At 35.3% G+C, this 12,898-nt stretch overlaps 1 protein-coding gene across 1 annotated transcript; it reads left to right on the top strand.

Moving 5' to 3' along the window:
- Nucleotides 1–285: 285 nt before the first annotated feature.
- LOC105361979 (protein unc-93 homolog A) lies at nucleotides 286–12,726 on the top strand. The gene is made up of 7 exons (XM_011499304.1): nucleotides 286–541; nucleotides 5,655–6,076; nucleotides 6,991–7,199; nucleotides 8,248–8,642; nucleotides 11,146–11,278; nucleotides 11,733–11,870; nucleotides 12,175–12,726. Exons 1-7 carry the CDS (start codon nucleotides 341–343, stop codon nucleotides 12,393–12,395), a joined length of 1,719 nt encoding a protein of 572 aa, XP_011497606.1. The 5' UTR covers nucleotides 286–340; the 3' UTR covers nucleotides 12,396–12,726.
- The last annotated feature ends 172 nt before the right edge of the window (nucleotides 12,727–12,898 follow it).

Genomic DNA, 12,898 nt, shown 5'->3' with positions numbered 1-12,898 from the left:
ACTCAAGGTGATAAGAAAGCATTAAAGAGTTTAAAAACAAGAAAAAGAAAAGTAACGTAGAACTAGTAAAACCATACCAAAAAGTCCAATAACTTCAAAGTTGGAACTAACGCAATTTATCGATTTTCCGTGCGTAAAAAGTAGGAAAATATAGGCAGTAAGAGAGAAAAAACTTGTATAAAAAAGCATTGCGAGAAGGCCACCGTCTATTCATTGGACGCAAAAGAGGATTGGGAAGGAAGAGGCAAAGAAGGTGGAGGTGGAGGTGGAGGAGGAGGAGGAGGTGGAGGAGGAGGAGGAGGAGGAGAAAGAAGAGGAGGAGAGGAAAGAACAAGAGATCATGGGCTCGCTTCCGAATCTCCACGAGCTCTCACGGGAGAAGCTCTCGAGCCCTGTGCACAGGCCTGCCCCCGTGGGAGATTTCGGCCCCGTGAGACTGCCGCCCCAGCCGCCACCCCTCGCCTACACGCACAAACGCGCCAGGAGCAGCGGCCACCACCACCACACCACTCAGCTCTGGGACAACGATGTCATGCTCGAGGTGAGCTACCCCCTGGCCCGTATTACCATCCCCCCCCCCTCCACTCCTAACCCCAATAGCCCGACCGCGAAGCCTGTCGGACTTGTTACTGCCACTCCCTAATCCCATCGGCCGGGATTCTTAAATAAGTTATGCCATTGAAAAAGAAGACCTTGGGTTACGCGGTAATGTATTAGGAATTTTCTAGCTGACCACGTCGGGGCTACTTTGCTGTTCTTGCGCGCAACGTCACATGAGAAATTGAAAGAGCGAACGTTATATTTAAAAGCCATTGATATCCAGTATTCAGGATGCTTCCGACTTACCGAAGATACGATCTTTAAGGATTATTATTGGCTTCCTTACAAATCAATTGGAGTACATTATGTGCCCCACGTACAGGATCCAAGTGCGGACACTTGTTCAAAATATTAATAATGAAGCTCGAATAAATTTGCCGAATCATCATTATGAGAATCGAATGAACGGTGCATTATCGAAAGATATTTGAATTTCCGTGTCAAGTAAATTTCAACTATATTTTACTATTTAGATACTTATGAAATAAGCGACTCGATCGAAGCGACAATAGAATTCTTTTGATACATTCATAATCAAACGCTGCAACATTAGAATTTTTTTAATTATCACTTGTTCGATTATTATATTTCTGTAGACATTAATTATCTATGCTTTATTAGCAGAAAATATTTAAGAAAATTATTCCTTCATAAAGAGCATAAAATTTAAATAATAAAAGTTTAAATAACATTCAGAGTAAATTATTTTCGCCAATTACATTTTGTATCCTAGATATTGTTTTACTTATTAACTACTCTCACGGTACTTTTTATATATTTATGTAAATATCTGAATTATATATTTGCATATTTCATTTTGAATCGGTAAATCTTAATTGATAATTCGTAATTCGTTCATTCTCATATTAAAAAAATTTCCGTTAATAATTATTTTATAGGTAATTTCCTTATATTTTATAACCCAAGCTGATATACGGTTATTTAAAATTTTGCGAAACCAAGCATATAAATTGACTAATCTAATAATACAATTCGTATTCCGCCATTAAATATGATATATTTCATATGCTGTTACACAATTTATCTAATCATACATCATACGCCTATGGTTTTTATATAATTCAAAGATATGCTATCATATTTTTTTGCTAAAAGAATGTATTTTAAGAATATACTTTTATATTTATTTTCGAATCAAAAATTAACATCTACAGTACATAATTTTTCATCAATTATTTATAACTAAATTTTATTTATTGTAGTATTAAAATCATTATTTAATGTAAGTGCATAATACATAATGAAGAAAAATTAAAATATTGTTTTCAATTAATCCTTGAAACTCTTTTAACGCTCTTTAAACAAAAATTATAACTTTCAGAATTAATATTACTAAATACGAAAATCAATATTAATTTGCATAAAATTAAAATGTATATTAAACGAGCATCTATTTTATTGAATAATTAATCACAAAAATCAACTAACACGTACATCATGACTTTTTTCAATTAATCATGTGTATCCTACGAGTAATAATTTCAAACCTTAATTATTATACAGGAGGTTAAAACTGTAATACAGTTTATTAATTTATGAAACCAAACTATACCATATATAGAACTGAAGTATATAATGTAAAAGTTAGAACTTTACAAAATTTAAATAGCGAAATTGTCTGTTATATAGAATTGCAGCTATATAATCATAATTCATTTTAGAAACTCGATAATATGAAATTCAGTACTGTATTGAAACATAATTATTATGATATAAAACACATCCTTTGACGAAATTTCAATTATGTAGTAGAGCGAAAATTGAAATAAATATTGATAATCAGCAGAAAATATGCTTTGACTATAGAAAATTCAATTTTTATTAATAGGGTTTATCGTTTGGCGGGTTGGGGTGGGTGGGGGAGGAAGGGTAATGATTTATTTCAATTGCATCATTTTATATAAAATTCATATTCTTATATGGATAATCAGCAATATCGCAAAGATAATATTTTGCAAAATATACCTATTGAATAATTATAGCCTGCAGTGTGCAAAACTCCTAAGGGTCTCCCGAGAAAAAATAAATAACAACTCGAGAGCTCAAAGTCTTGAAGAATATCTTCTTCCAAATGTATTGTAACCTCAAATCATTAAGTGAAAAAAAAAACAGTTATCAAACAATAAAAGCTTCGATCGTTAAAAATAATTTATAGCTCGTTCTGCAAATCGCACCTTTAATCCTTGATCATCGTATGCCACTTTTCTGTCGCCTGTTAATACCACGAATACTCTTCATAATTCAACTCAAGCTTGTCCATTTTTACTTTTTATGATACACCTGTCCGTCCATAAAGGTGCAAAGGATAGACAAGCGTTACGGATCGATTTTTATCCGATTGCGCACAAAGCATAAAAAGTAGACGCCGCTTTGATTCATGCGCAAGCTGAAAGTCACTCATTAATGAATCCGTTATGAATATTTCTGTTATGAAATGTTGATCATTGATAAAAGTAATGGACTTTTCAATATCTTACTTTTAATCCATTGTAGGCAAACAATTGCCACTATATTTACTAATCTTGATGAAACAATTACGCTATTCATTGTAGTTGTGATTATTATTATTATTATTATTATTATTATTATTGTTGTTGTTGTTGTTGTTGTTGTTGTTATTATTGTTATTATCGTTATAATAATCGTTATAAAATCTTGTTTTTAATGACATTTTTATTATAATTGTGAATTTTCCTTATATCGTTTTAGAATATTGATTTAAATAGGACTATTGTTGTTAATAAATAACAAAATTATTTTATTTTAATAAAAGTAAAAAAGGTCAAAAAAAAAAAAAAAAAATCGGCTACAAATGTATTCAATATTTTATAAGAAATTTTTAATATTAATAAAAAAATTTACGGTATTAATTAAAACCATAAAAAATGTTTACAACCCAATCAAATTTAATTATAAAAATTTTTAATTCAATTGCTCTGTTATTTTAAGGATTATAAACCACCGGTAATACGAGGAGTAATACGAAGTTAAGGATTGTATACCACAAGGAAATTAGGAAGAATAGTAGTTATCAACAAAACAAGGAGTAATTGTAACTGCAAATTGCTCTGAAATATTACGAAAATAATTTTTCATTCAATTTTCAGAGATTTAAAATCTATAAATAAAGTAAGAAATTATTCAAATAGTTAAGCTTTAATCATTTTAAATTTATTAATTTTAATTCTAAACACAATGTGCATCCTTCGATATGTATGTTAAACATATTTTTATTCTTTTTACATTAAATTTTAGAGAAATAGTATATTTAATAATAAAGGTATTTTTTCTGATTGTTTAAGTAATAATTTCTGCTATTTCGAAAAAATAAATGTAGACTAAACTTACAATACTATTAAACGATTAAGCTGTTGTAAAAATTTTATATTTTAAATGAAAACCGTCGAATTTCTTACTTGATCCTGTAATTATAAATATATCATTTATTTATTTATTGTGTATATTATTTTATGCAGAGATTTTCAGTTCGAAAGGGCCAATCGTTAAAATTTTATAAAATTTTACTTTCACCATATGATAAATGAAATGTCAATTGTTTTTCAAAAACAAGGACGCGAATAAAAATATTTTAAAACTTATGAAAACATTTTAATCTGATAATAATTACACGATGTAATAAAGATTTTTTTTTTACAAAATTTAATGCGTATTAAGCTATGTGTAATGATTACACTCCCTATATCACAAATAAATGTATTTTATTAATTATCGGTGATGTTATTCGCAATTATTAGCAATGATCGTATCTCTCATGATATTATATCATTTAAAATGAGTAATGAAGTTATTTCTGTAGCCTTTAATGTTCCGATATTACATTATATGACAAATTGTTTTACAAAAATGCAAAAATATTCACGGAAATACTCCTTGAGTGCTCTATAAAATAACTTTTTCTCAAGATGAAATAATAAAAAAAAAACGGAATTTTAACATATCTATATTGTAAATTGTTTTATAATTATTTAGATATTCAGTTGTCCGAAGTATATGAGAAAAGTCATAAAGTCTTACTATAAAAAACTGTACTAATTAAAGATTAAAGTCTTATTAGACTTGAAATTTTTAAATTTAAGAAATTGGCTTAGAGTTTTCAAAATCTAAGATTATGCAATGTCTCAATATATTAATTAATTAATTATACACATTTATCAAATTATGTTAAAAAGTGAAAAAAAAAAAATTATTAAAATAGACTGTTAATTTAATACTTATAAAAGTGGCTTTAAGAATGTAGTGAAATGTTTGATTGAAATACAAAATTTTATGTACACAGTGCGAATAATAATTTATATAAATTTCAAATTTGGTTCTACATTAGTTAATCATATATTGTATATTATATTATGTTCTATAATTGTAAACATTCTATTCACTAATATAATTATCCAAGGATCCTACAATGATTTTACGAATAAAATTAATGGTGCATAATATTTATTATTATGAAATTATTATGAATGCCAGTGTGGGCGTGTGTTGAATTTGGATTGAAAAAAAAAAGAAATAATTTAGTTGTTCGATAAGGCTAATATGTTAATGACATACTTTGTTCGACATCGTTATCGCGTTAATAAGAATTTTTATATAAAATATTCGTCATTATAACCATTACATTAACTAAATATCAGGATTCATTTATGAAATCTCACTGTTTCATTCTAAATCGATATTATAATGAACCTACACTACCTACAGAAGCTAGACAAAACCTTACAAGAAAATGGCAAATATTTTAAGTTCTATATATGTATATGTTTAAAAATTCTATATATGTATATGCATAAAATGTATGTATGTATAAGATGCTGGAGGTCGAGGAGTTTGGCGATGCAAGGGAGTAAACACGGTTTTTTTTTCTTTCGCTTTTTTTCTTTTTTTTTTTTTTTTTCAACATCGACCGCTTTCGTTGTCGTAAGAGGGGCAGTCCAAAGCGACATCGCAAGCTCCTTGCGACGCACTACAATCAAAGAATGGCCGGCAGTGATAATAAAGACAAGGACTTCCCACAGCACATGGCGACGTATTCGCCGATCTCCTGCCGCTCAGCCCGTACCTCGGCTCTCTCTTGGCGCCGCCGGGATTCCATGAGCTCATCGGCGGGCGCCTCCTCGGTGCGGCGACTGATCGCGACCGTGCGGGCTGCCCCGTCGGGACCTAGGCCCCCGAAGAAGGCGGTGCTGCGCCACTGCGCGGCCGTGCTCCTGGGCCACGCGAGCTGGTCAGCGGCGACACTGCCGATGTTCCCGCTCCAGGCGGGCCTCGGTGTCTTCGAGCCACAACTGGGCCCGGTGCTGTTGGCTCTTCTCTTTGCCGCCGCGACCCTCGCCAGCTGTTTCGCCCCAATCATCACACAGAAGCTCGGCACGAACCTCGTCATCTCCATCGGCCACCTCATCACCGTCCTCTTCGTCGGTGTGCACCTCTATCCCAAGTACGATCCATATCTCTCTCTCTCTCTCTCTCTCTCTCTCTCTCTGAGTGTGTGTGTGTGTGTGTGCGCGCGCGCGTGCGTGTCTGTGTGTGTGTGATGGGTGCGCGCGTGCGTGCGTGTGCGCGCGCGCGTATGTAATCATAAGAGGCATGGAATACTATGGAAAGTCTTATCTTCGTTAATGGGACGCTGAATTTTACTAACGTTAGACATTATTGTTAATTATTAAAAATTAGGATGAATATTGCTGGAATTCGAAATTTATCAATTTGAACAGTGAACTTTTCGGGTAAATTGCTATTATAGAGTTGCTCTATGTACCATACTTATGAATATCATTTGTATTCAAATGTAAAATTTGCATAAAATGTAACTCCCTTGGTATTAGGGGAATATTAAACACTTCATACTTTGAACAGTATTGGATAAAATATTTAGAATTACAGTTACATCTCTATAAAGTTTATAACATTATCATAATTGTTTTAATGAGATTTAAATTTTCATCACTACTCCGCTTATAATGTTTATTCCAAATCGGATGGAATATCCTATCAAAATTAAAAATATCACGACTTTTCTAAGTCGTTAATGCGCGTTCGCAGTAAAGTCTAGCGTGAAAAATATGCATTTAGTGGAAAAATTGCGTTAAGTGAAAGGTCCCTTTTGGAATACCCAATTCCCGTAGCACCGATAAAACTTTTATATAATTTTAGCCTTTGGTAATTAATGATAACGTGCATGCACTTCCAAGCAGATAGCCAACAGTTCGCCAGTAATTTCGCAATATTATGCAGCTCGCGCAGATAGAAAGAAAGGACTGGAATAAAATCGTCCTACTTAACGGACGAGCGGACTGTCGTTGATCGAACAATAGTGAAATATAAACAAGGAAAACCATTTGAACTTTACAGGTGGTACATATTATTGCCAAGTTACGCGCTGTTAGGTGTCTGGATGAGTCCGAGCTTCCTGGCCCGCACCGCCCACGTCAACATCTCGGCGACGAGTCTTGGACTCGTGTGCTCCGATCCAGAGGACCCGGATGAGACTAGACGCGATTGCATCCTTAGACGACTTAGTCGGGGCATCAAACTTGCCGAGGATATAGGTCTCGCCTTCGGTTGGTATTACCTTTTTTTATATCTTGGATATTAGTTTTCCGTCAACTTTTCAGTTTGTCGTGCGTTCCCTCCATTTCTAGAACTTTGTTTTTATTCAAAGCTCAGACGGTAAAGAGCTTATCGTTTAAGTTAATCTCGTGTAATGTGATCGAATATAAAATAGTTCCTTATTTAAAGTATAAAATCAATAATCCAAAAGAGTAATAATTCTTAATATTAATATTATAAATTGCCTTTTTTTCTCTTACGAATATGTCCACTCTTTATTCGTGAATGTTTTAGTATAATAATTAATATATTTTACGATGATAGAATGCTTCGGATAAATAGATATTCGTATGTAAGTTACAAGTATTTATTATTCGTAAAAATGACAAGATTTATTAGCATTAATAATAAATTAAAAATAAACATTGAGTTAATTTGGAACGTCTCACTACGACTTTCTTTATAAAAAATCTTTATAATACTTATGATAGAACTGTAAGTTAGTAGAAGGAGAAAAAAAAATGTACTTAATCATATTGATCGTTAACTTTATTGTATTTACTAGTAAGTAAAATAATCGCTGATTATTATTATAAATATCATCGACGTTATTAAAAGCTAAACGGAGAATAGAGAAAGTGTGGCAAAAGCGCAATAAATACATAATCTATTTATCCGTGTTAAAGTAGCAACACTCGTTTAGATGTTATGCAGCTAGATTTTCATTTTATTTAATGAGAAATCTAGTACGCTGCACGTGGATCAAATACAAAAATAAAAGCCAATGATAAGCTTGATAATAAATAGTAAAGTCGCGCGTAGTAAAATGTTTTGAAATATTAATGCCGAGAGAGGACTTTCAGCCAACCTAAATTAACCATGTTGAACGAAACTCGGCTATTATAACTCAAACCACTAAGACGCTCGTGACTCAACTATATATTAAGATTTAATAGGCATTGGGTATTGAATTTGTGGGGATACGAGGGGGCGATGAGCGAATATACAGGCTACATTGCCGAAAGTGTCGGAGAAAATAAAAGAGGAAATATGGCTCAGGCTGTTTCGTGGCCTCGCTGCTGATAAAGATAACAGAGACGTCGTCACCCGGAGGGATGAGGGAGGGCGAAATCGAGGACATATGCGGCGCCGAGTATTGCCCCGAGGAGAGGTATTTGTTCAACGAGACGCTGCTTCTGCCGACAATGGCGGCCAACACCTCGAGGATGGTCGTGACCGTTTGGTTAGGCTTGGCGGTGCTCGCCTTCAGCATATCCTGCGCCTTCCTCGACGGCCGCATGAAGGAGCCTCAGGGGGTGCACGATCGTCTCAGCAGCGAGGCCATCCTCAAGTCCGTCAAGTGCGCTTTTCAGGACCCGAAGATGCAGCTCGCCACGCCGCTTACTCTTTTCATTGGACTCGAGCAGGGCTTCATATTCGCTGACTTCACCGAAGTGAGCCTATACTTTTTATCTTTATCCTTGTGTTTGCGTGGGTCGTGTGGACGATGGGCGGTTGAAATCTTGGAGAGTAGCGAGTAGAATGGCTTTGACTAAGCATTCTACTGACGAATATTGACAACGGTAATATCGTGTATCCAAAGTCCAAAATACTTTATTACATTCTTATCCAAGTCCAGGACTTATTTTTCTATACATTTTCTTATACGTTGTCTACGTTGACGTAAATTTAAATATTTTTCTTCGTAAAAAAAATTCGTCATTTCTCGCCCGCTACCACCTTGCTCACTACTATTTATATTGTAAGAATAATTTCCATTTTGTTTTTTCACGCAAGTAAATTAAATATATAATTCAGCTTAATGCTCGTTAACGAGGCATTATGTATATTAATTTCTTATAGTCGCATCTGTATTCAAGCTTCTCGACACTTAATTTCTCATATCAACATATAATTAGATCGACATAATCCATATGTATTTGTAAATTAATTTTAACGAATAACCTAGTTTTCATAGTATTATTAACACTTGAGCCAAATTCAATATATTGTGTCGAGTTAATTTAACTTTCTCACCAACTCATGAGCTATAATTATCCTCTATTAACACGCATCATATTCATAACTCGTTCACGTCATATTTTCCATTAAAGTGCATAGAATCTTTAATTTGCTCGAAAACTTGAACATGTTAATTAGACTGAGACAATTGTGTCTTAATAATAATCGCGGTAGATTAACAATAGGAGGTAATTTATTAGGACTGTTTGAGATTCACAGTAAATTAAAACTGGCTGACGCGCTAAAGCCATTATTATTCAAATCGAGTTTGGAATGAGGATATTAGGATTCGAGCATACCAATAGAAAGGGAGATCCTTTAACTGCTAAATCTCGAGTACTATCGCGCGCAGATGATCTAAATTTAGTGAAAGATAACAAAGAAAGCTACTGATCTAACCCTATTCAGGATACATAAACTAGAAATTAGAATATGTTTTAATACAATCATAAACGGTATAAATGAAAGTTAAACTAATAATTACAAACAATCTATATTATTAATAAAATGCCAACCTATCGGAAGTTAGACTCCCGAAACAATAAATTGAAAAGTAAAATTACTATTGAGTTAAATATACTATTGGGAAGGGCGAGGAGGGACGACGGGTGTCGGGATGTCGGGATGTCGGGATGTCGGGGTGTGGGGAGTGGGGAGTGGGGAGTGGGGATGTGGGGGGGGGGGGGGGGGGGGGGGGGGGGGGGGGGGGTATTGAATACGAAATAGAGATTAAATAAATAGAATATTACGGGATTATAAGATAAACTCTATAATTCGCCCAATATTATTAAAGTAATTAAATCATGCTGATTAAGATTGGTTGAGTATGTGGCTAGAATAGAAAATTAAAGTGCAGCTTATAGGGATTGAGTAGAAAATCCGGCAAGTAAATGATCTTTTATATAAATACGTCAAAAGCATAGAGATAATATTAATAGGATTTGAGAGAAGTAAAGTGTAATCAAGTACCGTGGGCACATTTGACTTAAATTAAGCGAAAGTAATATACATTCGTATTGATAAGATTATAATCTCCTAAGTCTTTAATACTAAATAAAGTTGATGATGATGGCATAATAATATGTGTATTCATATAATAAGAATATTCTGTCATTAGGAGAATACGAAGGGACAAGATTAAATAAAATACTCGTAGAAATATTTTTACCAAAATTGCATGAGCCAATATTTTATGAATAACAATAAAGATTTGGTGGATGTTATCTCGTAATATTATACACATCATTATTTTGTCAAAAGCATTTGGCAATTCCACTTCATTTCCATAGCAGAAATTTGATTGATTTGGTGTTGGTGTCTGAATAAAATAATTGTACTTCTAGTTATTCATTTAATAAAAGCTTTATTGAAAGATGCGCGAATAAATTGTTCGCTTTGGTAAATAACGGACGGATACGATATCCGATTAACAAAACGTCTTTATTAACTAATAATTTTTCACATTATTAATACCTACACGAAGAATGCTTGTATAAAAACGACAAGACTCCATACTAAGCAGACATCATAAATAATCATTGATATAACTGAAATGCATTAATATCTCATTTATCATTTACTCTCTGTCTGTCTGTCTCTCTCTCTCTCTCTCTCTCTCTCTCTCTATCTCTCTCTCTCTCTCTCTATCTTAGAATGAGAACGTCAGAAATATATTATTTAGTTTTCACTGAACTCTGAATCTACTAAAATAATATAACCAACCGTATACAACGATTTTTATCGAGTCCCATAAGGGACAATACTGACACATTAAATTCTATCGTCAATTTTACCCAAACACGAAGATTTCGAACTCGTCTCTTCGTGAGCACGTAAAACCTTTTCTTTCTTTTTTTTTTCTTCTAAAACCAGTGCATGTAAGTGGAACACCCTTAACAGCGAAGTGAAAGATAAAGAAGAACCGTTTCCTTTTAGGCATACGTCGTGTGCGCATTAGGTGGTGCCGGCGCGGTGACTCTAAGCTTTTTGAACCTTGGATTACTCCAGGCTCTTGCCGGGGCGACGCTTTCCATGTTAATGAGGCACATCAAGCGGTACTTCGTTATTGGTAAGCTTTTTCATCTTGCAATCTTGAATGCTTCAACGATCGTTCATCGCTTCATCTACGTTTTGACAAATGTCCACGTTATTTTAATTGAAAATATCATAATTACCTCTCGCGAGCATTGTGGGCTTTTAGATTTAGTACAATGCCTTTACGGGCTTTCATTGTGAAAATGTGCTTTTCACGAGCAGAAAGCAAAGAAATTCATAAAGCTAGCGGGGATCGATAAGATTGTGTAGTGAAGATTACACGAGTATAATAGTAGAGAAAATTTATTAATGTTATATCGATGCGAAAAATGTTAAAATGCTTATTTTGTTGAATAAACTTTTCGCGTCAATAGTAGGCCATTGCATATATCCAAATGTCGTGTGAACGTGTGAAAGGGCGCGTTCGTGAGTAAGCCGAGTGAAATTTAGTGAAATTTAGAAGTAACGTATGTAATGTTTTAAACCAGCCGTAGGTTTTGCCTTCCATGCCTGTCTACTACTGGTTCTGGTGACCTGGCGACCAGCGGGAGATGATCCTGCACTGTTTCACGTCATATCGGCCGCCTGGGGCGTTTGTAACGCTATTTGGGAAGTCCTTATATATAGTAAGTCCGTCGTCAAAGTATTAACGTGTAAAAGCGATAATATTGTTGTTGTTGTGTTGAGTTTCAAAGACTCGTGGGAATATCACAAAGACGTAAATAGTCAAGATCTTACAAGGAATTCGCTTGACGAGCGCTGTGGTTTCAAATATCGGTCAAACAATAAAATAATAATCGTTGCGTGTGAGCGGGAAAAGAGGTTGGGTGGGCGGTGGGGCGGGATGGGTTGCGAGAAAGGGAAGAGAACTTGTCACGAACGATAAATCGCAATGGAAAAGGAGAAAACCTAACGGTAGTACGTCAACAGCATTGCTGCTCGGTCTGCATCCAGGCGCGTGGCAGGGTCCAGTGGCAGTGTCGCTTTTTTGGCGCTGGTTGGGCCTCTCTCTGGCCCTGGGGCTTCACGGCCTCGTCTGCACTCGAGTGCGAGTCCTGGGGCTCGCTGCCATGCTGCTCCTCTCGGTGCTGCCTTACACTTGGCTTGAGATGCGACTGGCCAGGCGGGGCAAGTGTCTCGCGCCCTTGTGACCGCGCGAGACCCAGGCCCAGCAGCATCCCCAGAGCCGCCAAGCCTCGCAAAGAAGAAAGGGCTCTCACGCCGACTGAGTGAGGCTCGTTCCATCCGGGGCATGGAGGAAGGGAACTCGATCCAACAGCCTGAACGGCGGCAGAGCACAGCAGCGCCTGACGTATGCGCTCAGCCAGCCGAGCGTCAACGTGTTTGTCTGCCATACGGGAGACGCCGGCGCCGCCTATCGGGCTGATCACTGATTTATTCCATCGCGAATTACCGGCCGTTCGTTCGCCCAGCGACTTATCGTAACATTCAACCGTTCTACGTTTTAACGCGAGAGGATTTCATTTGCGTAACCGTTACAGCTATTCCATAATTTTCTACGGGTGAATATTTTAAGAAAATGCCGGATATCGATATTGAAATCCCTACCTTATCCACGCTTATTGTAACTACTGCAATACACGATTGGAGCAACGATAAAACACAAAATAAACGAATATTGTATCCTAAAAGC

This window comes from Ceratosolen solmsi, unplaced genomic scaffold (assembly GCF_000503995.2).
Source record: "Ceratosolen solmsi marchali unplaced genomic scaffold, CerSol_1.0 scaffold2, whole genome shotgun sequence".
Lineage (NCBI taxonomy): Eukaryota > Metazoa > Arthropoda > Insecta > Hymenoptera > Agaonidae > Ceratosolen > Ceratosolen solmsi.
This window is presented reverse-complemented; position numbering and strand designations above follow the sequence as displayed.

Bases quoted from the DNA above. Each gene is read 5' to 3' on its own strand.
- LOC105361979 (XM_011499304.1), top strand. From the start codon at position 341: ATGGGCTCGCTTCCGAATCTCCACGAGCTCTCACGGGAGAAGCTCTCG. The intron at 11,279-11,732 runs GTAAGCTTTTTC...GTTTTAAACCAG, and splicing joins CAAGCGGTACTTCGTTATTG to CCGTAGGTTTTGCCTTCCAT. The intron at 11,871-12,174 runs GTAAGTCCGTCG...GTACGTCAACAG, and splicing joins TTGGGAAGTCCTTATATATA to CATTGCTGCTCGGTCTGCAT.